This window comes from Hyperolius riggenbachi, chromosome 8 (genome assembly GCF_040937935.1).
Source record: "Hyperolius riggenbachi isolate aHypRig1 chromosome 8, aHypRig1.pri, whole genome shotgun sequence".
Lineage (NCBI taxonomy): Eukaryota > Metazoa > Chordata > Amphibia > Anura > Hyperoliidae > Hyperolius > Hyperolius riggenbachi.
In genome coordinates, this window is record NC_090653.1 from 84,423,322 (window position 1) to 84,450,599 (window position 27,278).

The window sequence follows — 27,278 nt, forward strand, 5'->3', positions numbered from 1 at the left end:
ATATACATTTATACTTGACGAGGTATAAAGGATAGCTGGTAGTTGATGGGAAGATTTGCAAAGCCAGTCATTCGTGGGGCAATATCTTCTTCTGTGAATTTTGTCTCAGAAGAAAGCGTGAAATTTTGCAGAATGGTCGTCAGAAATAGAAATAGCTCCATACGAGCGAGGCCTTCACCCAGGCAAATCCGCTTCCCTGAAACAGAGAACACTGCATCAGTACCATTGATAAGCACTGCTATAAACAGGGAGGGACAAAAGCTACAAGCTGCAGATAAACAAAAAAATGCAATGGGTATACAGAGTGGTACATTTATCATTTAGGTCAGGGCTTTTCAACCCTGTCCTCAAGTACCACCAACAGTGCATGTTTTGTGGAAATCCACAGAGGTAGTTAATCAGCTCTGCAGAGACACTAATTACCTCACCTGCGGATGTTTGTGGTTTTCTGCAAAACGTGCACTGTTGGTGGTACTTGAGGACAGGGTTGGAAAGCCCTGATTTAGGCAACCATGAGCTCGAGTGTAAATATTATAATTCCCTCCCCAAATGCCTTGGTGAAGTCATACCTCCCCCACACTTCCAAACATTGCAGTCACATTGCTCCCTATAATAAACTCAACTATAATACCCGTTCAGCCATCATCCCCAAAACATACTGATAAATTCATTGGCTTTCCCAAAATTGGCCTCAGACTATGCCATGGATCAGTGGCATAACTAAGGAGCTTGGGGCCCCTTTTTCGAGTTTTACATGGGGCCCCAAGCACTCTATTAATATGGAGCCCCGAAACCTACTAAGGGCAGCTGTTGTGTCAGAGAAGTGTAATCAGAGTAAGGAAACAGTTTGTTAAGGATTACAATTATTTAATGCACATATAGCGGAGTTCATAATTAGCATAGCACCAATAAAAAGCTAATAAGATGGATGAGGAAGTTGCCCTTCTGGCCCAAGGGCCCCAATGCGGTCGCTACCTCTGCACCCCCTATTGCTACGCCACTGCCATGGACTTAAGACTGAATATGACAGGGATTAGATTGTGAGCACCTTGGAGAGATTCTTAGGGCTCAGACACACTATAAGTATTTTCCGAGCGCTTTCAGGTCATCAGAGCTTTCTAAAAGCTTTTTAAAAAACGCTCCCATTAACTTACATTAGAATTGCAGTAAAATTGTGGTAAAATCGCAGTAAAATCACACAATTTTACGTCAATTAGAGCATTTTTTAAAACGCTTCCAGAAAGCTCTGATGGCCAAAAAGTGCTCAGAAAAGAGCTTTTAGTGTGTCTGAGCCCTTAGTGGCGAGACTGTGGACTTTGCAAAGCACCGTGAAAGATGTCATCAGTATATAAATATGCAATGATTATAGAAAGGTCCACCCACCTACCCACTGCTACCACTATACCCCTTTTTAAATGTGGAACCATCATGCACCTTACATAACAAATATAGTAATCATATTCCTCAGATAATAATTATAGCCATTATGCTCCCTATATAACAAGGCCTACATTTAAAAAGAGCGTCTGGAAATTTGGGTTCTGCTAGTAGAAAATCGGCAATATTACTGATATTCCACTATTGGGTGCTGGAAAGTGCTAATAGTAGAATATTGCCAGTAATTTTACCAATATTCTACTATCACTTTACCTAACCTTCCTTCTTTCCAGTGAAGGAGGATAAAGAATCCATTCATTTATTGTCAACATTTTTTACCTTTTCTGTCAAGTAATAATGGGAATCTAAAGACATAACAACAAAAGTTGTTTAGGTGATACCTTTAATCACTAACTGTACAAATTAGTCATTAGAGGTATCATCCAAACAGCTTTCGTTAAGTATTCGGATTATCTCCACGACTAACAAAATATTCCCAAATACAAACAGTTGGTACGGTTTTGTAACAGCTTTGATACCACCCTACAAGAGAAGTAGTAATAGAAACAGAGAAGTTGTTGGGACACAGTCTTTGTACTGCTTAGAAATGTTTGACAGGTAATGTAATGTCATGTGAGAGGGAGTGGATAATTAAATACCATGTACTCTTTTCCTGGGGATAGAAGGACGTTCCAGCGCTGAGAACCCCGAAGCTCACAACCATTCAGCATGAGAATGAAGCCTGCACAGTAACATGGAGCTGCCGATTTAGCTTGTTCGAAAAAAGCAGAGTCTCTTTGGCATTGTGGCTGCATTTGTTCTCGTACAGGAGCGTGGCCATGAGCTTTGGGGGGTCTCTGTGCTTGAACAGCTTAGTGGATCCTCCAGAGGCGTCCCTCGACCAAGGTAAGGATCTTATTTTTTGTGCCTGCACAGTGCAATCGAGTCTGGATGGAGGAAGCCTCTGAATTATCCAAAGTCTTCCCTCTACCTAGGTAAGTACCCATTTGAGGCACCTTTTCACTACAAATACAATTTAAAGTCACAGAAAATGATTCACATGGCAATTCTTTATTTTGTCTATGTGCAGAAGATGCTTTCTTAGATTGCTCATGCAATAACATTTTTACCTGTGGAAAATGGCATGAAGGCATCACTCTTTTTAAAGCCTCCAGCCTCATCGAGAAAGTGTTCGGGGTTGAACTTGTTAGGTGTGGAGAACTGACTTGGATCTCTCAAGACAGTGCAGAGCAGAGGGAACACCTCTGTGCCCTGGGTCCAGAAAACAAGCAAAGCAAGGAAATCTTATTAGGGGATAATTACAGAATAGAGAGGAGAAATGCAAAACATGCCTAGTATCTATCTATCTATCTATCTATCTATCTATCTATCTATCTATCTAGCTAGCTATCTATCTATCTATCTATCTATCTATCTCTTCAGCCGAAACAAAAATATGTATATGCTATACTGTAAAATGTATATGTTATACTATAATATGTCTATACTAGTAAAATATGAGCCCTCCAGGAGCAAAAGTATACCATATAAAGAAGGTCCAACAAAAAAATCTAATTTACCATTACCATAACAAAGTATATTAAACATTTCCTGACCGCTGGTATGCAAATTTACGCCTCTAGAAACTTCATTTGCACACCAGGAGCGTGAATACGTGTACTAATTTGTTTACTTCGCTGTGGCCGAACGTCGTGGCGCTGCCATTCTTTTCTTTCGCAATCACACTGTTCCGTAATCGGTGAATGGGAACAGCTTGTTCCAAACCAGATCACAGTGCCTGTGATGAATGAGATTTGGCGTCACAAAAGTGAAAGTAAACAGTACTTCCGTGTACTGTTTACAGTATTTGGAAATTACATTTAGCACCATCTTGTGGCCAAAAAGTAAAAATGCTCCCACAGACATTATTATAAAGAAAAATGCATACATTTTAATTAATTTTTAATACCTTTCACTCCTACCCTATAGTTACCAAAATATACACGTATAAAAGAAAACGGTCCTGGGGGAGCCACCTTGCAGCCGCCGATCGGTGTTAGGCGGTCGTAAGGTGGTTAAAATGCATATAAAATATAATTAGCAAAAAGTACCACCCAAAGAAAGCCTAATTATCACATTTCAATGTGATAAGTAACAATAAAGTTATTGGCGAATGAATGGGAGAAGTGTGATGTGAAAATCGCTCTAGTTTTCTTATCAGCTACTATTGTAATCACTTCATCAACCCGTACCAATATAAAAATGTTTGTGTCCTTATTCAAACCTTTGTCCACAGCTTTGAACCAATTTATAAATGTTGTCTTTGCTATTCATCTTTCTTTCTATCTTGAACAATTTTTTTATATTGGTATGGGGTTGATGATATTCAATGCCCTCTTTCTCATCGTATATTGCACTATTAACTATATTAACTCTGAATTCAATATGCCCCTGTAATATTCTGAGTCCCAATTTTGTGAGGATTGAGTAAACTTATCTTTTAATTATAAATGAGCTAACATCCTCTCATCCCATGTAGATGTTCTGTTTCAGTTAAGTCATCTTAATTACATGTATTTATGCTTGCTAAAAACCTATGTATCCCCTTTTGATGTTGCATGTATATAGCTGTCTGTTCCAACATCTTGTAAGCAAACAGGATTGTAGTCTGAAGAAGGATACACAGCCAAAAGCTTGCTTACTCTTATTCTTTTAAGAGTTACAAAGTACCCAGCAAGCTCATGGTGTACCTGAACTCCTAGGAGTGTGTAAGGGGCTACAATGGACCAAAAAACCCTCTTACTAAATTGCTATGAAAAACAAAAGTTGCATTTCTTAAAACAGAAAGTATTTGCAATAATTCAGGTTGGAGTGAGCTCCGAGATGTCTCCCAGAGCAACACTGCTGAAATATGCAAATCACCAATTGTTGTCCCTGTAAGCTAAACACACCTCCAGATCCACAGGAATCCAATGATGTGTCAGCTTGTAAATATACAGAGCCACAGCAATGCAACATGCATACAGACTGTTTCAGATTGGTTGATCGTCATCATTGCATGCCGTAGAGCAGGGGTGCCCAATAGGTCAGATCGCGACCGCCTGATCGGTAGGCCGCGTCCCATTGAATTTAGCAGCCAGCAGCTGTATAACGCAGTTTCTGCTGCTGGCCGCTGGAGGAGAGAGCCTGGCCAATCAGCGGAGAGGAGGAGAGAGCCTGGTCAATCAGGCGAGGGGAGGAGAGAGCCTGGCCAATCAGGGGAGGGGAGGAGAGAGCCTGGCCAATCGGGGGAGGAGAGGCGCGCAGTCAATCAGGAAAGGAGAGGCGCGGCGCGCAGCCAATCAGGGGAGGAGAGGCGTGCAGCCAATCGGGAGGAGAGGCGCGCAGCCAATCGGGACTCGGAGAGGCGGAAAACTTCCGAGTTCCGACTCCACTCACGCTGCCCACCGGAGCCAGGCCTGAAGACCTGGACGCCACCGCGGGAAGACACCGGCCCTATACCCAGGTAACCTATACTGAAGGGACCTATACCCGGCTAACCTATACTGAAGGGACCTATACCCGGCTAACCTATACTGAAGGGACCTATACCCAGCTGACCTATACTGAAGGGACCTATACCCGTCTAACCTATACTGAAGGGACCTATACCCGGCTAACCCATACTGAAGGGACCTATACCCAGCTAACCCATACTGAAGGGACCTATACCCGGCTAACCTATACTGAAGGGACCTATACCCGGCTAACCTATACTGAAGGGACCTATACCCGGCTAACCTATACTGAAGGGACCTATACCCGGCTAACCTATACTGAAGGGACCTATACCCGGCTAACCTATACTGAAGGCACATATACCCGGCTAACCTATACTGAAGGGACCTATACCCGGCTAACCTATACTGAAGGGACCTATACCCAGCTAACCCATACTGAAGGGACCTATACCCGACTAACCTATACTGAAGGGACCTATACCTGGCTAACCTATACTGAAGGGACCTATACCCGGCTAACCTATACTGAAGGGACCTATACCCGGCTAACCTATACTGAAGGGACCTATACCCGGCTAACCTATACTGAAGGCACATATACCCGGCTAACCTATACTGAAGGGACCTATACCCGGCTAACCTATACTGAAGGGACCTATACCCGGCTAACCTATACTGAAGGGACCTATACCCGGCTAACCTATACTGAAGGCACATATACCCGGCTAATCTATACTGAAGGGACCTATACCCGGCTAACCTATACTGAAGGGACCTATACCTAACTACATTTCCGGGGAGGGGGGGGTGCATTTGAAACATTGGTAGATCTCCTGGCCTCGGCGAATTTTAAAGTAGCTCGCGAGCCAAAAAAGTGTGGGCACCCCTGCCGTAGAGTAATATGGCTCTATATGGGGTAGGACTTGAAACACCCAGAGGTACAGACTAACCAGCAAGCTCATGGTGAACCAGAACTCATAGGAAGTGAGTGTAATGATCTGCTCTGCTGTCTGCACAGGCAGACAGCTTTTTGACCATTTTGTAGATCTGAGTGCTGCAGGTCCCTGGAAAAGAGACCTGTCTTCGCTCTGCAAGTTGCAAAGTTGCTCTTCTGGTGAGGAATTTGCATCCACTTGTCATGCAAATTGCTTAGCTGCTTCCTTTGATGGCTTGCAGTATAAATACCATTTCCTCACAGAATTCCCTGCTGGTCATTATGGTTTGTTCCTGCTAACTTACCTGGAGTCTCAGCCCTTTGCTTACTCTTTGCTAATTTTTCTATCTTAGAGTAGTTCCTTGGGAGTGCCCTAGCATCCCTGTTAGCATAGTCAGGTTGTTTGTTACCTGTATTGCTTTGTACTGTCTATCTGTTGCGATTGTCTTGTCGCCAGCGGCGGGTCGACAGGAAATTGTTCTGTCTGTTTGGATCGCATTCGCCCTAGCGGTAGAGGCTGTGGTTCCTTCTGTATTCTGCCTTAGGAGTGTAGCCAGAGCAGCGGTTGCTACTGGTTGCTCCATCTGTCTGTCTGTTTGGATCGCATTCGCCCCAGCGGTAGAGGCGGTGGTTTCTTCTGTATTCTGCCTTAGGAGTGTAGCCAGAGCAGCGGTTGCTACTGGTTGCTCCATCTGTCTGTCTGTTTGGATCGCATTCGCCCCAGCGGTAGAGGCGGTGGTTCCTTCTGTATTCTGCCTTAGGAGTGTAGCCAGAGCAGCGGTTGCTACTGGCTGCTTCATCTGTCTGTCTGTTTGGAACGAACGCTTGCTGTCGTCTCTGTGAGGTAACCGTTTAGCAAGCGTTTGCGTTCTCTTTTGTTTTCGTGCTTCTTTGGTTAGACAGGGTTGGTACGCTTTGTCGCTATTGCGCTTCTTGTGTGGCGACCGTGCCACGCACGCGCTTTGTCGCTATTGCGCTTAACGTGTGATGACCGCGTGTAGTTAGTCCTATCTGCTCCTGTGTGTTGGATTACAGTTTGTTATCAGTTCTGTCTTTATTCTGTTCCTTTGCTCTGTATTACTCAGTCTGGTGTCGCTATTAGTAATTGCCATTCTTGCGATTGCGTTCCCACTTGGTTTTCGTTGTTGTGTGTTCACCGGGTGGTGACTAGATTGGTGGACACACATACATTCTGTCTCTGTGCTCTCTATCTCTCTCTCTCCAAGGGCTATCTTGCCCTATATTGCTTCACCTTGTACAATTCCCATCTGGCATCTGTGGCAGTGCAGAGGGTTTATTCCTCTGCACTCCACAGCTCCATCTGCCGGTGGAAATTTCCCTCTACAGGTGCATAGCACCATAGCTGGGTTCTGTTATTTTATACGCTTGTGGAGGATTTCCGCAGTGTCAGCACGCATCTTGTGCGCTGACCACGGAAATAATTCCCCAATCGTTACAGTATGACCAGCCAAACCGAAATTCCTAGTGTAGAGGGAATTTCCGATTTGTACGATTTTTCTCAGGTTTCATTACCCCATGCAAAAGCATATGTGGATTCTATGATAGGCAGAATTATACAGTATATTTATAAAAAAAAAAACCCTCCCACAGCCTCCCTGGCGATCTTAATAGAACGTATTTTGTAGTATATACAGGCGCTGATCCAAACTTTATCTCATGTGTATGTTCCACCAGCTGCTCAGGATAAACCACATCCACAATCGGTTCCAAGAAAAATGCATACAAATCCACAGCGCTTGGTACTCAAATCGGCATCTGCAGTAACCCCACAGTGCTCAAAAGCATATTTTCACAGTGACCATCACCAGAAATATATTGAGAAAGGTCACTTCTCCATCCAAGAATCACATAAACATTTATTAGAAGCTGAATCTACATCACATATACAATGACTTACTTCCAGGGTCCTTTTGACAGGGATCCTTAGTAGTTAAAAGCTTATAGTGTAACCCAGTACACATTTAAAATCCAAAAAACAATCTCATATAAGTTGCCCAGTCTCCAGTTCCTACCGGTTTCGGCCTTGCGCCGTCATCAGGGAACACTGGAGACTGAGCTGTGGGCAAAATATATAAAGATTACCTTGTAATCACTCGATCGGGGCCATTGCAGGCTCTCAGCAGAAAGTTTTCCACTTGCCGGTAATGCGCATACTACGTAATTTATATATGTCTAATGTATGTATTTATTTATTTCATTTATTTAAGTATTGCTGGGATTCGAACCCGGGACCCGGCGTTGCAAGGTGGGAGCGCTGGCCACTGCGCCACCGTGCTGCCCATGCTGCCATGTTATTTTTATGTAATTGAGTTGCTGAGCGTGGAGAGACTGGAAACTACACTTCCCAACATCCTCAGCGTCTCTTTCAGCCAATTACGCGCGAGCATGCTGGCTCATGTGACCAGCCCGACCAATTGCATTATTGCCCCAGCTCTGTAGTGATGTCATACCATCCCAGAGCCACTTGCACCTAACCACCTGACCGGAATGAGCCTATCAGCTATGCGCATTACCGGCAAGTGGAAAACTTTCTGCTGAGAGCCTGCAATGGCCCCGATCGAGTGATTACAAGGTAATCTTTATATATTTTGCCCACAGCTCAGTCTCCAGTGTTCACTGATGACGGCGCAAGGCCGAAACCGGTAGGAACTGGAGACTGGGCAACTTATATGAGATCGTTTTTTGGATTTTAAATGTGTACTGGGTTACACTATAAGCTTTTAACTACTAAGGGTCCCTGTCAAAAGGACCCTGGAAGTAAGTCATTGTATATGTGATGTAGATTCAGCTTCTAATAAATGTTTATGTGATTCTTGGATGGAGAAGTGACCTTTCTCAATTTATTTCTGGTGATGGTCACTGTGGAAATATGCTTTTGAGCACTGTGGGGTTACTGCAGATGCCGATTTGAGTACCAAGCGCTGTGGATTTGTATGCATTGATCTTAATAGAACGCCAGGGAGGTTAACTGCTCTGCAGGATTTTGCGTGCAGTAAGATTAGAGTTAGGGAGTCAGTGTTTGTTCCTGTAGATATTCCGGTGCATCCTGTTTTTGATGATGAAATTCAGTCTCAGCATATTGTAGACCCATCCCTGGGACATTTGCCCAGTCCGCAAGATGTATTTGATGTTTTGCCCTGTATCATGGATAGTTCAGAATCCTCGATGACTTTGTCAGAACACTTGGGAAATGATGCTCCTGAGGTTTTGTTTGATGTTCTGGAGGTCTCCAAGTTCCTCCCAAAGGGTGCAGAACTTCTAGGAGATGCCTCCTGCCCCCAGGTCCTTCTGAGGTATTGTCCACTTCAGTAGGCATTGCTGTTATGCTGACTACCTTTGCAGCTCTTGTGGAGCTTCAGTCATGCGTAGTCAATGTAGAGTTTTTGGTAGATACAATTACAGTCACAGAGACTTCTAAGTCTGAGTCCAAGTCTTCTTTTAAAAGACCAGTACTTGTGACCACTACTCGTGATGATTTTCTGCCCGGTCCTGGTTTTGGTCTTGTCGTGACAGACTCTGACGTTTGCAGTTCCTCAACGTGTCCTGAGGTTTCTCTTGTGCTAGTGTACCCCTATGCGCTCTGGGAGCCAGAATGCCCAAGTGTGTCTCGGTTACCAGCATGCTCAGATGCTTCCTCGGTGGAGATATTGTCTGCCTGCCTGCATGCCCAGAAGTGGTCCCTGAAAGCCCTGATCTTGATGGTTGTCCTGGTAATCCTAAATCCGGAATTGTCATGGGTTCCATAGGGGTTCTTGGTAGTTCTCCATGTGAGCCTAATGAGCATTCTGGCCTCTTGGGATCTCTGCGGAGCTTCAAAGTGTTCTGGGAGATTCTGGGAGAAATTTGTTTTGGTACCCTGGATGGGATCAACAGTGGCTTCTGTGTTGATAGGGACACTTCGAATAGGTATTGTGGGAGGTTTGGTATTTTTAGATGGTCCCTGGAAGGTGGTGGGTATTGCTCGGAGAGTTTCGATGGGTTCTTTTCTGGCACTCGCAGTTCTGATGGGTGTTACGCTGAGGCTTGTAGTACTGATGGGCATGTTTCAGTGGCTTCTGCTTCCGATGAGTTCGGTTTCGGGAGGATTGACTCTGGAATTGGGTCTTGTCGGGCTGACCCGACCTTCATGAGTGTTCAGTCAGATTTGTTTTTCGGAAATATCAGTTTTGAGAGACATCTGGAAGCCGTCCCTAGACGGGGGGGGGGGGGGGGGGGGGTACTGTAATGATCTGCTCTGCTGTCTGCACAGACAAACAGCTTTTTGACCATTTTGTAGGTCTGAGTGCTGCAGGTCCCTGGAAAAGAGACCTGTCTTCGCTCTGCAAGTTGCAGAGTTGCTCTTCTGGTGAGGAATTTGCATCCACTTGTCATGCAAATTGCTTAGCTGCTTCCTTTGATGGCTTGCAGTGTAAATACCATTTCCTCACAGAATTCCCTGCTGGTCATTATGGTTTGTTCCTGATAACTTACCTGGAGTCTCAGCCCTTTGCTTACTGTTTGCTAATATTGCTATCTTAGAGTAGTTCCTTGGGAGTACCTTAGCATCCCTGTTAGCATAGTCAGGTTGTTTGTTACCTGTATTGCTTTGTACTGTCTATCTGTTGCGATTGTCTTGTCTCCAGTGGCGGTCGACAGGAAATCGTTCTGTCTGTTGGGATCGCATTCGCCCTAACGGTAGAGGCTGTGGTTCCTTCTGTACTCTGTCTGGGAGTGTAGCCAGAGCAGCGGTTGCTACTGGTTGCTCCATCTGTCTGTCTGTTTGGATCGCATTCGCCCTAGCGGTAGAGGCGGTGGTTCCTTCTGTATTCTGCCTTAGGAGTGTAGCCAGAGCAGCGGTTGCTACTGGTTGCTCCATCTGTCTGTCTGTTTGGATCGCATTCGCCCCAGCGGTAGAGGCGGTGGTTCCTTCTGTAATCTGCCTTAGGAGTGTAGCCAGAGCAGCGGTTGCTACTGGTTGCTCCATCTGTCTGTCTGTTTGGATCGCATTCGCCCCAGCGGTAGAGGCGGTGGTTCCTTCTGTATTCTGCCTTAGAAGTGTAGCCAGAGCAGCGGTTGCTACTGGCTGCTCCATCTGTCTGTCTGTCTGGAACGAACGCTTGCTGTTGTCTCGGTGAGGTAACCGTTTAGCAAGCGTTCACATTCTCTTTTGTTTTCATGCTTCTTTGGTTAGTCAGGGTTGGTACGCTTTGTCGCTATTGCGCTTCTCGTGTGGCGACCATGCCGCGCACGCGCTTTGTCGCTATTGCACTTAACGTGTGGTGATCGCGTGTAGTTAGTCCTGTCTGCTCCTGTGTGTTGGATTACAGTTTGTTATCAGTTCTGTCTTTATTCTGTTAATTTGCTCTGTATTACTCAGTTTGGTGTCGCTATTAGCAATCGCCATTCTTGCGATTGCGTTCCCACTTGGTTTTCGCTGTTGTGTGTTCACCGTTGCCGGGTGGCGACTAGATTGGTGGACACACATACATTCTGTCTCTGTGCTCTCTCTCTATCTCTCTCCAAGGGCTATCTTGCCCTATATTGCTTCACCTCGTACAATTCCCATCTGACATCTGTGGCAGTGCAGAGGGTTTATTCCTCTGCACTCCACAGCTCCATCTGCCGGTGGAAATTTCCCTCTACAGGTGCATAGCACCATAGCTGGGTTCTGTTATTTTATACGCTTGTGGAGGATTTCCGCAGTGTCAGCGCGCATCTTGGGCTTGATTCACAAAGCGTTGCTAACCTACTTAGCACGTCTAAAGTCTTTAGACGTGCTAACCAGGGTGCTAAGTAGGTTAGCACCGGATTTCTCAATCAGATCGCGCGCTAACTTTGCGCGCGCAAAGTTTTACGCGCGCAAAGTTTTTATGCGCGCTAAGTTCAATAGGCTTTAATGGGCACTTCACGCTGAGCGCCCTGCGCTCTGTGCAGTGCGCGCGTAAAGTTTTACGCGCATAAAGTTTTATGCGCGAAAAGCTTGTTTAGACGTGCTAAGGGGGTTTTCACAGGCGTGCTAACAGTTAGCACCGCTTTGTGAATCAAGCCCCTTGTGCGCTGACCACGGAAATAATTCCCCAATCGTTACAGTGAGGGGCTACAATGGACCTCTTACTAAAATGCTATGGAAAACAAAAGTTTGCTTTCTTAAAAGTTTGGTTAGCCAATAAATGGTATCATCCTAATTCAAAACTTCTTGTTTTAAGATACAGTAAATGATTCAATAACATTAATATTCTGCAACACAAGTTATGCCCCTTGCCTTGGGAATGGTAAATCCTCTGAACTTGGTGTCCCTTATTACTATGTGTGGGACATTCAATGGAATTACATCACTGAACCTTTGGATCTCATGGATCACGGCATCCATATATGGCATTTGGCTGCGGTCATCAATATTTGGACTGCGGTTGTGTCCAATCACAACGTCTATTTCCTTGTGTAACTTTTCTTTAAAAATAAATAAATAATACATTAGAAATTCAGTTGCATTTGATCTAATTAAGTTATAGTGTATGATATAAGTGCTCAACTATAATGAATTACCTTGTATATCGGGATATTTTATAAGAATGAGGAATGCGTGTCTGAGTGTTGTACTGACAGTCTCTGTTCCAGCAAAAAATAAATTGAGCACCGTCAGAAGTAAGTTTCTCATGCTGAATTCAGAAGTGGGATCTTCGTTGTCCTGAAACAATAAATATTGTAGGCTAAGTGCAGGTAATGTCAGGTGTCAACAGATGTCATAGGGGGACTCCTTATCAAGAGTGTCTGAGACAAAATACTGTCTCAGACATCTTAAGAAATCACTAAATAGTGCAGTTTCCTTCTTGAACTGTTCTAAAACTGTTCTAAAACAGGACGCGTTAGGAAGGTTTCTCAGACAGTGCAGCGTGAGGGAAATTGCTGTTGCTGAGGTAACCAATACATCTGCTATATTGACACGGAAAAGAGAAGTTATAATAGCATACATATATTAGTTAGGGTACATTCTTTTAGGTTAACTGACAAGATGTAATGTAAATAAATATACAGTATAATATAAATGTATTACAGCTAAAAAAAAACAAAAACACAATTTTAGGAATTAGCAGCACCTGATTTTGTTTCCCCCTTATCTTGCTCATCTCTCCCACACACTTTTTGGGGGACATTTATCAAAAGTGTCTGAGACAAAATCTAAGGTGGGGTTAGGAACAGAGCAGCTTCACAGGATTCAGCAGGGGACGAGCACTTCACAAATCATGTCTACATTGCACTGCACAATCTGTAGAAGTGCTGTTAAGCACGTCTTAATCTGCAGCAGTTTAGGGATGGATTTCTACTTTTCTTAACTGTAGTGCAGTTCTACAAATTCATGCTAAACTGCAACTATTTAAGTAGGATTTAAGAATTTTCTTATCATCATGCAGAACAGTTCCCCTGCTGGGTAGAACTGTTTAAGAAGAAAAAACTGTTGGTAATGATACATTTTGATAAATCTGGTCCATAGTTTCATAAAGAGAAGGACTGCTTTTTTGGCAATGCTACAGGTGGTGGAGCTGTTTTGCTGAGTCATTTTGATTGTACCTTTTGCATTTTGGTGATAAAACAATCAATGTAATCTCTGGGTGAAGTTTGGTCCAGTGTTGCTTGGTTCATCTTGACTCTTTCGGACACAAATTCCAGAAGTGTTTCAGTAATGGTGGCTATTCTTTTGTGTGGTCCAGGAATGAAGTCCATTATCTTAGGGAACATTTCCTGCAACTAAATATAACAGTGCTTTTGAAGATGAAATGAAATGATTTGATAAATAAATTCACCATGCTTCCTTCAACGTGTCGCACACATTTTAAATTGTCCAAAATAATATCTCACTTAAAGCAAACCTGTTACCTGATCTGAAACTTACTTACTTACCTTCCATTTAGACTACTCCTCAATGTCTTTCATCCTGTTTTTCCACTGTGATCAATGGAATTTTCCATCCTCCATTTTAAAAATGGCGATGACCCCTGAACAGCTTCCGTGTCAGCACAATGTCAAACTGTAATATCGTCCACTTGAAACATAGGGAAACATGGACATTACCTTGCACATCGGTTTTCCTTTCAGTTATAACTGTCAGCAACTGATATATAACTGACAGCAACTGATATATTTCAGTTCTGACAAAATGTTGTAAGAACTGGAAGGAATCGTTGTTAGAAGAAAATGGTGAGTTTCTGAGAGGAATTGATGGCGAGGTAAGTATGTAATATTTATTGCAGGTACATCATGCGTTTATTTTAAATAATTGTACTTGGTTCAGGTTCCCCTTAAAGCAAGAGCCCATCTCTGCCATGGTGTAAATACATGCACAAGTTACTATTGTGCATAGAAAGTGTACTGGTTAAGGGCTCTGCCTCGGACACAGGAGACCAAGGTTTAAATCTTGGATCTTCCTGTTCAGTAAGCCAGCACCTGCTCAGTGAGGAGACCTTGGGTAAGACTCCCTAACACTGCTACTGCCTATAGAGTTTGCACTAGTGGCTGCAGCTCGGGCGCAGGAGAAAAGCGTGATATAAATGTTCTGTGTCTTGTCTACTATTGTACAATAGTAGACAAACCTGCTGCTCTGAGCGCAAGATACAGTATGTTATCTTCCTTTGTGGAAGTTCTAAATCTGGGTACACAACAATGCAATTTTCACTTCAGATCCTATTTCCAATTGAGAAAATTATCAGATCGGACACAAATTATACAACCTACTAACTGCCAGTGACCAGCCCAAGCTCAAAATCGATCACTTACTCAATCAAAAACAGATTGGACATGATGAAAAATATAGATCGAAATACCAGTTATCGTTCCGAGTGTATGTTCTTTCAATTTAGTTTTCATCAGGATCCATTTGGAAATATGATTAGAAATCTGAAACAAAGCCATACATGTATGCTAGCTTTCTTCTATATCCAATCCATGCCAGATCTAAACGGCGATCTGATCACTCGCCCAAATCAGATCTGAAGTGAAAATTCCATGGTGTAAGTGACATTCTTGCACTTGCATTACAAAACATTATCTCTGACTTCAAACTACCATGACATTAAAATGTTATACTAGAAGTTCAAATAGATCAAGCAATCAGATAATGCTGTTGCCTTGCCTCTTCACAAACATGTATATCTCTTGAAAACAGCATGAGATGTGCAAACAAAAGGTGTGTGTGGAATTATCTTCAAAAGTATCAAACATTTCAAGGCTTAACCTTCCTGGCGGTATGGACGAGCTCAGCTCGTCCATAGCCGCCGAGGCTGATATCTCTGGCCCTGCTGGGCAGATTTACTTGAAATAAACTGCGCCACACGCAGCTAGCACTTTGCTAGCTGCGTGTGGTCTTCGATCGCCGCCGCTCAGCGGCGATCGCCCGCGAGCAACGGCGGAAGAGGCCCCCCCCCCGCCAGAGCCCTCCGCTGCCCGGACCAAACACTTTCGGGCAGAACAAAGGGCTGGATCTTAGGCGTCTGACGTCAGGGCGTCGGCTGACGTCCATAATGTCATCCCGATCGTCGCCATGGCGACGGGGTAAGCCCAACAAGAAATCCCGCTCTCCGCGGGATTTCTTGTTACTTGTGATCGCCGAAAGCGATCAGAAGGGCGCACCATGTGCGTCCTCTAGTGGGCTTTCATGCTGCCAACTAAATGACATGGAAAAAAACCCTGCCGCTGCCATCCTAGAAATTTAAATAGAACGCCAGGGTGGTTAAGAATGTGACAGGGGATTAGGGATTGGAGGGCTAGAGTCAGGCCCATGATAGTTTTATTGAAAGGTTATGGTTATTGGTTAAGGTCTGTACACATACTGGATTAAAGTCGATTGAGGTGGCCGATACCGACCGGCTCTCATGATAATTTGGTATGTGTACACGTTCGGCTGAGCGACGCCCAATACCTTTGTTCTCCCAGCCTCCCATGTGACGTCACATCTGAGCTGCTCCATCGGCCCTCTGCCCCCACATCTCAACAGGACACGTTGTTATCCTACAGGCTAACAACGTGCCGGTACAGCCTCCGCGCAACGATGTCCCCAAGGGATCGGGTCCATATCCATCTAGTGTATGTACGGGCCTTTAGATGACAATTTGATAAGGTGATCAACAGATAAAGTTCTCAACTCGCATTAAACAAACACGATGCATACCGCAGATCTGGTCAAAAAGGATAGAGGACTGTGTGGACTAGTAAGACAATGTTATTAAGTTGAGTAGAACATAGAAGAGATTAGATCCAGTGAAGGCAGGGATGGATTTCTGGAGAGGCCACAAAGGGCAGGACCTTGGGTGGCTGCAGGCCAAGGGACATCTGGACATGACAAGGGGGTTACTACAAATGAAAGAGGAGGGTGAAAATGGGGAGTAACACATTAAGGAAAGTGATGCTCAAGGGAGCTGTTTATGAAAGAAAGGAGTTGCTGTACATGGATGATACACATGGAAGAGGGGACTGCACATGAATAATACACAAGGAAGAGGGGGCTGCTTATGGAATGAGGGGGGGGGGGGAGGGCACTACAGCACAAAAAAGAGTCACAACATACTTGGCCTAGGGCCTCAAGAAGTAAAAATCCAGCCTTAAGTGAAGGAAAGTTTGGGTTCAGATTCATCTTTATGGATTTCAATATGTTGTAGTGAGTTTCTTTTTCTATACACCTTTAACAGCCTCTGCATATTGACTTGACTGTACCTGTCCCCAGGTGGAGCTAATCAAAACGAAGGTTTCATTGAACATGTTAATAAGCTTCAAAAATGTCAGGTCTTCATAGTCAAATCGGTTTCCAAAGACCACAGAGCAGATGACATTGGCAACAGCTTGATTGAGGATATTTCTAGGTTCTATGGGCCTTTCTATGGATGAAAAACATGCAAGTTATTGAAATAATAAAACAAAGTGGTTCCACTAGTCAAAACAACCATATTTATTCTCACTAATGTTCTCCAGTGTCCACCTCTGCTCTCCAGCCTTAGCAAGTCCCTTTTAACCTATTTGGTGAACGGGAATATATGCTTCCTGAGCTAATGAGATTGACTTTTACCATGAAAAATATTTTTTTTTCCTCAGTTCATAGTGAAAAATACACTCTGTAGCATTATTTCAGAATCAAATATATTCACCATAAATTGTGACCGGAACATAAAGTTTTGAGATAAGCAGTGAGAATAGCCAAACAAAATTTGTGTTTTTTATCTACAGTAGACCTTTTTATTTTTAAACTGGAATTAGAAAAAACACATTATTTCTCAGTTTTACCATTTTTTTTCCTGGTTTTCCCATTAAAATTTATAGAAAACCAAATTGTTCGAGGACAAAAATGGCATACAATGAAAGCCTAGTTTATCTTGAAAAAAACAATACATATTTCATTTCTATGTCATAAGTAGGGATAAAGTTATTTCAGATTAAATAAGGACATTGCTAAACTGTCAAAACTGTTCTGGTCCATAAGTGGGAAAAAAGGTCTGGATGCGAAGTGGTTAAAGAATACAAGTAGACACATACGTTTGTAAGTTTTGATCTCCTTGACTAAGAACTGGGCCTCCTCCTGGATTCTTTCCTCGATGCTTCTCTTCCCCATCCCAAAGTTCCTCAGGGTGGAGAGGGAGAACCGGCGGAGCTGTTTCCAGCGCTCACCATTACTGAACACAACACCTAAAAAAAATCCAACCAGCACAGAATGGTGAACTTAATTAACATGTTACAGTCTGTAGTGACTATAGGTGCCTAAGTGAGCATATCATTAAGCAATTAATAATCTCACAAAAGTGTGTACAGCGTTCACATTTTTTTTAACAGGACAGGTTCTACTCAGAAGTCAGAACAGACTTCCCCATGGTCAGCTAAAGAAGTTGAGTGCATGTACTCAGCATCATAACCAGAGGTTGTCTTTTGCAAATAGATGAGTGCTGGCAGTATTGGTTCAGATGGTTTTAAGTGTGTGTGGTGGCAACCAGGTGAGAAGTACAAAGACAAGTGTGACTTGTCTACAGTCGACAATGGTGCTGGGAGTGACATGGGTTGGGGTTCCATGAGTGCTGTCGGGACTGTGGAGCTACAGTTTAATGAGGAAATCATGAATGCCAACATGTACTGTGACATACTGAAGCAGAGCATGATCCCTTCCCTCTGGAAACTGGGCAGCAGGGCAGTAGTCCAACATAATAATGACCCCAAACACACCGCTAAGATAACCACTGCCTTGCTAACTAAACTAAGGAATCAGCCAGTTCATCACTTTACTGCTCCTTTCACACTATATGAAGATTAAATTGCTATTGCTTCTCAATCACATCACAACGTATCCAAAAAGTTGCATCGCATGTTAACGATGAGGGGCGACCATACAGTGAGGCATACAGTGTGATGAAAGAATGCCTCACTGCCAATGTAAACACTCACGTTACCCTGTAAATGCGCTGTATGCAGTGAGCTATCCTTACGGAACCCATCACATCGCACCACGATTGATGTGATAACCCCATAGGAATATCATTGCATTTGCATTGTGATGAGATGACATTGTCCATTGCGATGCATTTGACATTGTGTGAAAGGAAGTAATTTGGAGTCAAAGGAAGTCCTTCTTTTTGGCGAGTGGCCACTTCAAGTGAATGGAGCTATGTGGATCGCTATTGTGGGGCAAATAACCGATTGCCGCAGTGAAAATTCAGATTGGCCTTTTATAAATATGGAAACATGAGAAATTAATATATTGCTTCTTCAGCAGCCTATATTTTTGAAATGACACATTGTTTTGATACAGGGATTTCCGATAACATATATAACAGTTCTCACCAAACCCATCAAAGATTTTGTCCACAGAGGCCATCTTCCCTCTGCCGCTGAACTCCTCCGCTTGGTCAACAAGAGCTTCCTTCACTGCCTCATAACCACTAAGCATTACAATTGGTCGATGTCCAAAGTACATGGTGTACACTGGACCATACTGATCTCCCACCTGTGCAAAGAGACAGCAAAAGATCATATAAGGAAGTTAGTAGTAATGTAGTGCATATTTACACAGATAATACAACCATGCACTTTCTTACCCACTTTCTCAAGCTGGTATTACAGTAAGCATGATGTAAGTTCTTTAAAATGAAATTAGGAAAATCAAATTACCCACCTTGCTTTACTGCTTTACTATTGGTCTTAGAATTGACAAATCAGCAAGAGTATGCTTATAAATATAAAAAACCTGATAAATGGTAACTACTGGAAAATGGTCATATAAACAAACATAAAAGGCCTTGAGTGAGTTTAGAAAAGCAACCAAAATGATGCTTTATTCAATAGATAATTTGAAATACATATGATAAATATTTATTTAGTTGACCACTTAATTATTAAAAAATAATGAATACTACATAAACTAGCTCTAAGTAAATGTTAAATAACGATTTGCCAACAATATTGAAAGGATATTGAAACCAATTGGTAAAAGAGTACCTATATGTAAAATCCAGTAGGTTACTTGCCTACATAACTTTCTGAACTTATCATGGACAGCCCTAGCTGAAATACCTTTAATTAGTACACCTAGGTAGGGTAAAAACTTTTTTATGAACTGAAGCAATGTGTCTACCAATGTGTGTACCAACCATACACAATAGTTCAAGTTTGAGGCCCCTTGTACACTTTCAGACTTAGTCAAATGCTTCGTACGCTTCCCTAACGCTTCCCCACCATAACCAAAATCACTGCAATCCCGACGCAAAGTCTGCAGCATGTTACTGCATGATCCATGCCTACCACACAGATGTGGCTGGATTGTGTAATAATTAAGAGCTCTACCTCTGATATAGTAGACCTGGGTTCAAATCTCGAGTCTTCCTATTCAGTAAGCTAGCACCTATTCAGTAAGGAGTTCTCAGGCAAGACTCCCGGACACTTCTACTGCTTACTGAATGTGTTCTAGTGGCTGCCTCATAAGCGATTTGAATCCAACAGGAGAAAAGCGCTATACATATATAGGAATTATTATTATTCAGTAATACAAGTCAATGGGTGACGCAGTAAGTTGCATGATGGGAGCGTGGTGCGACACGGCATGCATGCGCAGAACGACAGGACTCAAAATGACATACTTCCTTCCCAGCTGGGAGTACTTCCCTAGCCGGGGGTGGTGCTATGCATATGACCCCACCGTGGCGCAGGGTCATATAAAGCCTAATGTTTGTGGTGTGATATCGCAAATTTCTAGTGTAAAACTGGCCTAAAGGGTACTTAAACTGACATGTGACATGATGAGATAAACGTGTATGTATAGTGCCATTTCTGCACAGAACTAGGCTGTGTTCTTTCTTTCTATGTAAGGGTTAATAATTAAGGTATGCAAATTACAGTTTCTCTCCAGTCTGACCTAGCCGGACTATGGTGTAATGCTTACTAATAACTAATTATAAGTCATAAAACTTCATCTTCATCTCACTTCCTCAGAGAAAAGATGTTAAGTGCATAGAATAGATTAAAAGGTCAGTAGTTCATAGATTGTGGCTCTGGAACACAAAGTCTCTGTTATAGCGCAATTGTTTGTCCGTTTTGCCTCTTCTGAAAAGTTTGAGTTGAACAGATCCTATTTATTAATACTTGTCAACGTGATGCAAACAGTTGTTTTTCACTTTAGCGGTGCTGCTGATATTTCTTTTTTTACTTGTCAACGTGTAATTTTGCAGACCCTGCAATTTTTACCAGACTAGTGGATGCTTTTCCCATACAGCCTATGGTGGAAAGGCATCTGCTCCAGGCTCCAACAGGACCACAATGGACCAGTGGAGCAGACACTACACTGTCCTCACCTGCTGGCCGTTGGAGGCCCAGCTCAAGTGAAAACCTAGCCTTAAAGACTGTATCATTCTGAGACAATAAAAACATTAAATCTACTTTATCAGCTTTTAAACACAAAATTTAACTTTGGGATTCTAAAAAACAAAAAAAACAAAAAAAAAAAACACTTAGAAATAGGACAATGCAATTGTTTATCTTATCAGTTTATTTTTTAGTTCAGTTTTGCTTTCAGAAGATTTAATTTAAATTTATTGAACCTGCTGTGGAATGGTTTTACTGTTTTACCAACGTTGGTACATTTGGTAATTTGGATCTAAAGACCAAAATCCATGCAACTGGAACTGGTGAAAAGGGTTTGCCATTGTTGTACAGCAGTGACATCTAGTGGAATTACATTGAAACAAGCAATTAGGTGCATTAGAATTCAAGTGAAGTGAAGGAAAACTGCTTAAAGGGAAGGTCCAAGCAAAAAAAAAAATGAGTTTCACTTACCTAGGGCTTCTACCAGCCCCATGTAGCCATCCTGTGCCCTCGTAGTCACTCACTGCTGCTCCAGTCCCCCGCTGGCAGCTTTCTGACCTCGGAGGTCAGGGCCACATTGCATACATTTTTACGCATTCCAGCTAGTGCAGGAACAAAAACTTACGCGTTGCACCACTAACGTGTAAAAATGTATGTTTTAATGTTCCTGCACTAGCGGGAATATGTAAAAATGTACGCAATTTGGCCCTGACCTCCGAGGTCAGAAAGCTGCCAGCGGGGGACTGGAGCAGCAGTGAGTGACTACGAGGACACAGGATGGCTGCATGGGGCTGGTAGAAGCCCCAGGTAAGTGAAACTCATTTTTTTTTTTTTGCTTGGACCTTCCCTTTAAAAAATGCTAAGATCAATTATATTACCTACTTTCTATAAGCATCTAGAAGTAAAGATGGGTTTATCTGGTAAAAACTTTTTTTTAAGCAATATAATCACATAATAAAATTGGCCAGAGTTTCTCTAAAGTCCCTTCATTCTCATTGTTTCGTTCTGAAAATGCATTATGAAATTGATCTGAATTTTAAAATCAGATTCCTCCATGTGGTTCATTCCTTTGAATTGGAAATAGGGCACATTTTGTAACCAAGATGTATCATGATCTGAGCTACCAAATTCTAAATAACTTTTTGCCTTCTAGGTGGTCTTCTTTGTTGTCATCTTGTCTGAAGTAGCCAGTGTGCCACCATGTTGATTGCATTCTTCACTATGGTGGTTGAAAGGATGCTACTTCCAGATCTTCAATCTCCACAGCTCAACTGAGGTGACCCTGCCTATATCTATAGACCCAGCTTGGTAAAGTGCTTGCAATAGATGATCGCCACCTTCCTCCTACATGCCTCTCCTTTCAAACCTCTCACTGCTGGCCATATTTATGCGAAAGCTATACTTCTCTCTAATATTTTTGATCTGTAGCTAGGTCTGGGCAATGCTTTCTGCATATTTTTTTCTGTTCCTGCCCATCTCCAGAAAACAGAAGGACTATTCAGGAAAAAGGAGGACACTAGCTAATGATCAGACCTGATGTACAAGTCACATAAGTAAAAATTAGAGATGTAGAGATATTAGAAGAATTGGTGAATACTATACTGTATATACAGATAGCTGGCTTTCTGCTTAGGCCACAAAGACCCTGGACTATGATGTTAGGACCAGGGGCGTAACTAGACATCACTGGGCCCCCCTGCGAAACTTTGGATGGGGCCCCCCCCCGCGAAACTTTGGATGGGGCCCCCCCCCGCGAAACTTTGGATGGGGCCCCCCACCCACCTCGCTTTCTGCACAGGAAAACTGAGGACCAATGTGTTTTCTCCATGCAGATAAAAATACCTATACTTAAAGGAAACGTCAGACGATCTATGCTACACCCAGATCTACTTACACGAGGCTTCCTCCAGCCCCTTGCAACTGACAAGTCCCTCGTTGCAGCTTTGCTCCCGGTACATACATACACACACAGCTGTATTATTTTACTACATGAGGGCACATGCTATATGAAGGAACAATGACATGCTGAACATAAGATATAGTATTTATTCACTGTAACTTTGGCAAAACATTTAGAATGTCACTGATTGATACTGTTATTACAGGATCTTCGATTTCATTGAGACAACAAGCTCTCAATGAAGCAGCAACAGTAATGCTGGGCATACTCGGCGCGTTTATGCGCTGGAATCGAGCTGCTGGCTCGATGCTGGCGTGTCCCCGCTCGCGCGTGGATTGATTCCCGCTCGTCCCCGCGGGCACTTCCTTATCTGCGCTTCGTTTCTTCCATTGTCCGCCTGCGGGGATCGAGCGCAGTATTGATCCGGCGCGGTTATCGGACACGTTGGATATTATCAATCGAGCCATCAGCGGCTCAATTGATAATATAAAACGAGCCGTGTATGCCCAGCATAAGACATCAATCTCTACTCCATTGTGTTGTAAAAGTAATTAGAGGCCATAAGGTCATTAGCCCATGCGTGCGAGATAAGAATCTAGGAATCCTTTCTTCTGAAAAGGGAAAGTCTACAACTTTTTTTCAAAATGTGACTCCTTTGTTTGTTAGGTTGTACATGGAGTCATTAGAACTTAGCTGCAGTGTGAGGCAGATGTTTTTTACGAACCCTAGGGACAGTGTACAAATTCCAAAGTGTGTATGAGTCCTTATCTGTGTTGTGGGCACATGCAGTGAATATAACAATGGTGCGAGAGCAGAATATGTTTTTTCACTTCATGCCCTTAGCTGTCAGTCTCTCAAACTTTTCCCCCCACGGGCCCCCTGTGGCTTCTGGGCCCCCCTGCAGAGGCATCCCTTGCAAGGTGTATTGTTACGCCCCTGGTTAGGACAGTTCGGGCAGTTCTGCTGCTGATCTTAGCTCAGGCCACCCTTCCTTGCTTTGGTCAGCTCTGAGTTCATGACCCTCAATGGAAGGCTGCTGTCAATTACTGCTGCTTTTGCATCACTCCTAGACCAGCTATTTAAGGTGATGGACAGTAAGGTCATTGTTTCATTGACTGTCATAGTTGTGTCATGTGATGGATGAGGGGAAGTCATGCAGCACTGCTGGAGCATAGAAGGAAAGAAACTCCCAGGTGCGAGCACTGAGCAGCGTTCCTAGTCCTGTAGTAAAACAGATGGAGACAGTAGTCAAGTGGGGAGGGGAAGAGTTTGTGGCAGGGGGTGAATCATGATGTCATGCTTCCGTGGGTTCCAGATGAATACAGCAAGGTTCAGAAAAAATTTGTCTTAAAAGTGCTTTGGCATTTGCCCCCTTAAATAAAATTAGAAATAGTGTTTGTGACATATATATATATATATATATATATATATATATATATATACACACTAGATGATGGCCCAGTAATGCCCGGGTATGTAATTTATTTGTACATAGCAAGAAAATGAGCAGCGCTACTTAAAAACAGACTAGTGCCTACCTGCAAAAGAGTGCAAGCCCCACTTGTGGGGTCGAATACACACCGAGCATACACATGACCTGTCTACCACTGGAGGAGGATGTTGGTTTCCTGTAACAGCTTGCATGCAACCTATTAAGTACTCGTCCCTCCCACTGCGAAGAAGTCAATCCTCCATGGGAGGGGCCTAACACTAACTAAATCCTAACCTATGTATATGCATAGCCTGGGTGCGCTACCAAATAAAATTGAAAAATCGAAAATTGCGCAAAAGGTGGATCAGCGCAACACCAGGCCGCCTCCGAATGGCCTCCAATCAGAGATGCACTGAGCCCCCCCAAGAACTACAATTTATTTGGTAGCGCACCCAGGCTATGCATATACATAGGTTAGGATTTAGTTAGTGTTAGGCCCCTCCCATGGAGGATTGACTTCTTCGCAGTGGGAGGGACGAGTACTTAATAGGTTGCATGCAAGCTGTTACAGGAAACCAACATCCTCCTCCAGTGGTAGACAGGTCATGTGTATGCTCGGTGTGTATTCGACCCCACAAGTGGGGCTTGCACTCTTTTGCAGGTAGGCACTAGTCTGTTTTTAAGTAGCGCTGCTCATTTCCTTGCTATGTACTAATTTAATTCGTTTTTGGTCAGCTGCTCCCACTTAATAGCCATGCTTTTGGTGTATATGTAGAGCTTCTGTTTGGGTTCAAGGTGCGTTTGTAGTTCCTGGGGGGGCTCAGCACATCTCTGATTGGAGGCCATTCGGAGGTGGCCTGGTGTTGCGCTGATCCACCTTTTGCGCAATTTTCGATGTAATTTATTTGGCTGGTGTTGGCTCCTCCCACTTTTTCTAACCCTAACACACAATTACTCAATGACCTAGTTTGTGAGATTTGCGGTCTTTGGCCTCAATAATTTGCATTAAAATGAAACAAATCTGATTGGCTGTTTGTGGCTCCACCCCTTTTCTGAATTTGAACCCCAGTCACCCAATGACCAACTGTACCAGGTTTGAGGCTTGTGCCAATAACAGTGCAAGAATGGCAGCAATTAAATATTCCCCTTGAAAATCATTAGGTGAATTTTGATTTGCTTTTGTAGGCTGCACCCCCTTTTCTGCATATTGATCCCAGTGACAAACTATACAAAGTTTGAGAACTCTACTATAAACAGTGTAGGAATGGCTGCAGTTTACATTTTCCCAGTGAAATTTAAATTTGTCTCCGCCCACTTTTTGTTTATGGGGATAAAAAGTATCCTATATGTTATTCCAGGTAATGTACTATGTGTGTTCCAAATTTCATTCAAATCCGTTCAGCCGTTGTTGCGTGATTGAGTAACAAACATCCACACTTTCGCATTTATAATATTAGTGAGATTTATATACTATCTAAAGTACCCGACTGTCTATCCGCTGTATCTACATTCATGTCATCCCGTTTCCTTAACCTCAACATGAGCAAAACGGAGATTATTTCCACCTTCACTCTCTGTTCCACCTCCCATAGTCACAATCAATGTAGCCAAGACCACAATAACATCAACTCCTAAAGATCGCTGTTTGGGGATAATTCTGTCATTTATGCTACATATCAACACATTAACTACCTCCTGCTACTTCCATCTGAAAACATTTCCAGAATCCATCCCTTTCTCTCACAAGAGGTAACCAAAATGCTTGTGCATGCCCTAACCATCTTCCGTCTTGACTACTGTAACACTCTACTCTGTGGTCTACCAAAAAGCAGACTGGCACCTCTCCAGTCCCTGCTAAACTCTGCTGCCCATCTCATCCACCTCTCTTCCAGGTCCTCTGAGGCAGTCCCTCTCTGCCAATCTCTCCATTGGTTACCAGTTGCCCAAAGGATCCCGTTTAAACCTCTCACGCTTGCATACAAAGCTCTACACAAGCTGTCACCTCCATACATTTCCTCTTTAATCTCCAGATATCTCCTTGCCTGGATACTTCATTCCACATAGGAGACCCTTTTGTCCTCTAGCCTTGTCACCTCCTCTCACTCTCACATCCAGAACTTCTGCTGTCCCCCTCCTTTGAAACTCTCAGCAATATATATATATTATTTTTAATGTAACGCATGCGCCGTTTTTGTTCCATCACTGTGCGACTAATACAGCGCACCAAACGCAGGGCTAAAGAATGTACTATAATGTACACGTTATAGTCTTTCAATGCGTTGCATTGGGGGCACGTTATGCGACCTTAACTTCGAAATCAAACGCACCATCCCACTGTGAAAGAGGCCTAAGAATTGTTTATAGTATTTAGTTTTTCTAGTAAGGTGCACATTATAAAAGCTATTCTTACTTAATTATTTTTCCAATGATACTTTGTGGAATTCTACTAAACTAAAATAATAAATGAAAGTATTTAGTTCCGTTAGTTAATACTCTCCTGACATGATGTCCTCATACAGACAGGTAGACCAAAATTAAAAAAAATACAAATCACATACCTCCATAAGAGACTTCACCATTTCCCCTCTTTTGATCTGCAGTAGATTTCCAATTAAGGGGAGTGGGGTTGGCCCCGGGGGCAAATTTCGCTTCCTATATAGCTTGTCCCATGTGGAGTATATGAAGAGACAGGATATTGCAATAGCTAGAAGCAGGGTCCCCACTCCGGTTAGGTCCATGATGTCTTTGGACTATGCACTAGTGAGCTACAGATCCTCTATATATAGAGAGAAAATCTGACTATTCTTCACGTATGGTAAGTTATATTCACACTCCTTTTAATTCCATTATGTAATTTACATAATAATGATGTGGGTTTTTTGTACAACTTGCCTACAGAATGAAAAGATCTCTTTGGTCTCTGTAAACTGAAAGAGAGTCTGCTAGCAGGACACCAAGGTCATATTAAGTATCACCAGCAATTACACCTTAATCCTAATCCTTATTAAATGTGCCTATCGCTTGCTGAAATCTGAATCAAAGTCTAGTGTTTGTTTTATTTTGTATCGGTTCCTTAACCACTTAAAGAGACTCGGTAACAAAAAAAGGTCCCCTGGGGGGGTACTCACCTCGGAAGGGGGAAGCCTCTGGGTCCCAATGAGGCTTCCCCCTCCGCTGTAGCTGCAGGCAGTCCAGCGCTGGCTCCCCCGAAGTGCCCCGGAATCCTCCCTCGACAAGGCTGACAAGCGATGATTTATTTACCTTTCCTGGCTCCAGATGGGGCGCTGTTATGGCAAACCGTACGGAGATAGG

At 43.2% G+C, this 27,278-nt stretch overlaps 1 protein-coding gene across 1 annotated transcript; it reads right to left on the minus strand.

Annotated features, from left to right (window-relative positions):
* LOC137528997 (cytochrome P450 2G1-like) lies at positions 1-26,704 on the minus strand. Its single transcript, XM_068250850.1, has 9 exons — positions 26,525-26,704; positions 18,622-18,784; positions 17,329-17,478; positions 16,516-16,676; positions 13,381-13,557; positions 12,358-12,499; positions 12,074-12,261; positions 2,508-2,649; positions 1-196 (listed from the first exon to the last, which is right to left on the minus strand). The coding sequence occupies exons 1-9, from the start codon at positions 26,702-26,704 to the stop codon at positions 9-11; spliced, it is 1,491 nt and encodes a 496-aa protein (XP_068106951.1). The 3' UTR covers positions 1-8.
* Between the last annotated feature and the right edge of the window lie 574 nt (positions 26,705-27,278).

What these genes read in the sequence shown, in the direction of transcription:
- LOC137528997 (XM_068250850.1), bottom strand. Translation starts at nt 26,704, where the DNA reads ATGGACCTAACCGGAGTGGGGACCCTGCTTCTAGCTATTGCAATATCC. An exon ending in CAAAATCTTTGATGGGTTTG is followed by an intron (nt 17,479 to 18,621) that starts GTGAGAACTGTT and finishes GATTTTTTTTAG; the next exon opens with GTGTTGTGTTCAGTAATGGT. An exon ending in AAAATATCCCGATATACAAG is followed by an intron (nt 12,262 to 12,357) that starts GTAATTCATTAT and finishes TTATTTTTAAAG; the next exon opens with AAAAGTTACACAAGGAAATA.